This window comes from Acyrthosiphon pisum, chromosome A1, assembly GCF_005508785.2.
Source record: "Acyrthosiphon pisum isolate AL4f chromosome A1, pea_aphid_22Mar2018_4r6ur, whole genome shotgun sequence".
Lineage (NCBI taxonomy): Eukaryota > Metazoa > Arthropoda > Insecta > Hemiptera > Aphididae > Acyrthosiphon > Acyrthosiphon pisum.
In genome coordinates, this window is record NC_042494.1 from 4,902,625 (window position 1) to 4,905,854 (window position 3,230).

The 3,230-nt window shown below is 26.7% G+C and overlaps 1 protein-coding gene across 6 annotated transcripts in view; it reads left to right on the plus strand.

Moving 5' to 3' along the window:
- LOC115033024 (modular serine protease-like) overlaps window positions 1–2,056 on the plus strand; it is an 11,403-nt gene extending 9,347 nt beyond the window's left edge. For 5 of the 6 annotated variants that reach the window (XM_029486529.1, XM_029486531.1, XM_029486532.1 and 2 more), the window contains 5 exons: window positions 111–278; window positions 336–469; window positions 546–713; window positions 1,108–1,264; window positions 1,650–2,055. In XM_029486529.1, the coding sequence (XP_029342389.1) occupies window positions 111–278; window positions 336–469; window positions 546–713; window positions 1,108–1,264; window positions 1,650–1,834 (812 nt within the window). In that variant the 3' untranslated portion in view covers window positions 1,835–2,055. Of the gene's footprint in view, window positions 1–110; window positions 279–335; window positions 470–545; window positions 714–1,107; window positions 1,265–1,649 lie in introns of all 6 variants that reach the window. The other variant, XM_029486528.1, reaches the window with a different exon arrangement.
- The last annotated feature ends 1,174 nt before the right edge of the window (window positions 2,057–3,230 follow it).

Here is a 3,230-nt window from a genome sequence, read left to right on the forward strand (position 1 = left end):
CCCCACTAGGTTTGTCCCTGCCGTCATCATAAAGCTTATTCTATAGATATCATAACTTATTAATTATTATCAATTATATTTATATTAAAAATTTAAATATACTATTTTAGATTGTGGAAGAGTATTTATAAAAAATCAATTATTGATCGAAAACGGTGAAAATGCAACTGTTGGAACAGCACCTTGGAATGTTGGAATATATCAATTAAATAAAAAAAAATCTAATCATGACTTGATTTGTGGAGGATCAATCATTTCTCCAAAATTAGTCGTTTCTGGTAAATTTGTTGTAAAATGTATTTAAGTAAGAACTAATTAATTAAAAACGTTTTTAGCGGCTCATTGTTTTTGGCAAAAAGGCATGTTATCTAGGAAAATATCAATAAACGATGGTCTATACAAAATCGCTGTTGGAAAATATGCAAGAAATTTTACAGTTATTGACAATGACTTTACACAAATAATTAATGTAAGTTAACAATAATTCAAAGTCTACCAATTATTTATATGATATCCTATATAATAAATTAAAACGAATTGTGCAGGTAGAAACTGTTCACCTGAATGAAGGTTATTATGGACCACTTGGGTTTCATGCTGAAGATATAGCTATTATTGTTTTACAAAACAGAGTTTCTTTTAGTAATGGTGTAGCACCTGTTTGTATCGATTGGAATGGTAAATACAATGTTGTCAACGGTGATCAAGGAAAGGTTGGTTTGTAGTATTATTTAAATATTTAAATAATGATTTTATTAGAGCTGATTACTGTACCTAAAACACTATCGATTATAAAAAAAATTGCCCATTTATGTCGTTTTTGTATCCAAAGAGAAAATACCGTCAATTTCTCTGCTAAAGTTTGCATACCTACATATTGGCATGGTACAATACAATATAACTAAAAAAGTGGCAAGTGAATAACACATCATAAATAACACTATAATATGGTGACATGGTGTACAGTTGGTTAAAAGTGGGTTACAGCGATTGATGATGTTAAATTTAAACTCAATGATACAATATTATTCTATTGTACACATTCCCAACACTCACATACGTTAATATTATAACCGCACATTGTACAATTGTTTTATACTTTTACAGATTGTTGGTTGGGGAGAAACGGAAAAAGGCATTTCAAGTCCTATTTTATTAGAAGCTTCTTTGCCATACATCGACCGTGGTTCTTGCCGGAATTTGTATTCAAATGGATTTGAATCATTTGTGACTGTTGGTAAATTTTGTGCCGGTTCTGCATTAGGTACTAAACAATTTAAACATATTACTTGAAATTATCGATTTCTTTTACCAAATTAGCTTAAATGTTTGAAACACCTAATTATATTATAATGTGTAGAAGGGCTGTATATGATATACGATGATACAAAGTAACTGATGAACTTAGTACCTATACATTTTTTTTTGATTTAGTTGATGATTCGATAACCATACTATATAATAATAAATATGGTTTTAAGTTCATTGAATTATCGGCTAGCTGTTAATTTGATCACAAACTCTACTGACCTACCCTTGTAATAAAGTATTTTACAGAATTTGCAATTAATAAGATTAATCTGTATTATCCCTAAAACCCAATAACAGCAGTTTGAATTATTTAGATATTATTTATAAAATATTTTTAGTTTCAGGACAAGGATTGGGTAAGGGAGATAGCGGCGCAGGCTTAAGCTTTTTACACTCTAATTTGTATTATTTAACCGGAATAGTGAGTATAAAGGATCCAAATACAGAAAACTCAATAGCTGTTTTTACAGAAATTAAATATCACATTCAATGGATCCGTGGACTGTATAATAAACATAATTAAGTTATATATATAAATATATAATTATAGTAGTTTTATGAAAATAATTGATTAGAATTGTAGATGAAATCAATATTTGTATTAATAATTTTTCTAGTTATCTATGTGTAACAATATTCAACTGTTTATACAATTGTCATTAAAATTAAACATAATAGGTACATATTATGCCACAATACATAGGTAGTACCTAATAAGCATTATATTATGTATAATTAACACATATTAAATTCGAATAGAATATAACAATTATTTTGCATTATTTATTCATTGTTTTATAATTGATTATTCCCGGATATTGTGCATTTTTAATGACTTGATTTGGTTGATTACATCCTCTGCTTCAAAATTAACATATTTTAGGAAGAATTTATTTTTTAACAACTAATGTTCATACATACCTTATGACAAAAATATTTAAGTGACGTTGTGACTATAGACGTAACATAAGTTAACTTATTACTTGGTATTACTTTGTTATTATAGTTAAAGTAATGAGTCAAACATTTGTTTTTGGGATATTTCAACTTGGTGTCAGCCAAACAAATATAATAAGACGTGCTTTCTACAATAATTTATTATTCTGTGTATATTATATATTTATATATAAGCCAAATATTACTCACTCACCTATTCATTGCTACATCTTAAACGCTACAAAACAAATTATATTTATATTTGGTTTAGTGGATCCTATAATGATTTAAATATGCAGTAAGAAAAGATTTTCCGATATTTTAATTTTAAAGAGGTGATCAAACAGGGATCTTGAGAATCACATTGAAATTATTATTATTAATATACCTATGTAAATAAATGGTTGCCGTTGGTTACTCGGGCAGATGAGTTAAAATCATGCATAACCTTGTCGAGCTCATGAACTCAAGAAACTATTTCTTAAAATCAAATGTGTGTAGATAATTATATTATAGATTGATTACAGCTTAAAGATTGATGTATTCAAATTTTATTTAGAATTCTTTAGTACATTAATTGAAGACTATGTTTTTGAATACTTGAGGATTTTTAAAAGCCACTCTAAGAATTAAGATGATTCGGTAAAATTACAATTTTATGTTTTCTAATAGGTATATCTTTTTTTAACTTTTATTTATCCAGCAGATATTTTATTTGAGATAACTGATATTTTTAAATCAACTTTTTAACTTGTAGTTTTAGAAATATTTTAAAGTAAGACTCGTTCATTTGAAAAGTAATACTTCTTTAAAAATATTTAGTTTTTAACAAGTCCTAGTTCAAAAATATTTCAAAAAATGTTATACTTTTTGATTTGTAAATGTTGTTGACGACTGGATCCACATGACTTAAACTTAAGTTTTTACAATCAAATTTTTTCTAAAAATCAGTTTTTCTAATATTGACCATTTCATTTTAAGTT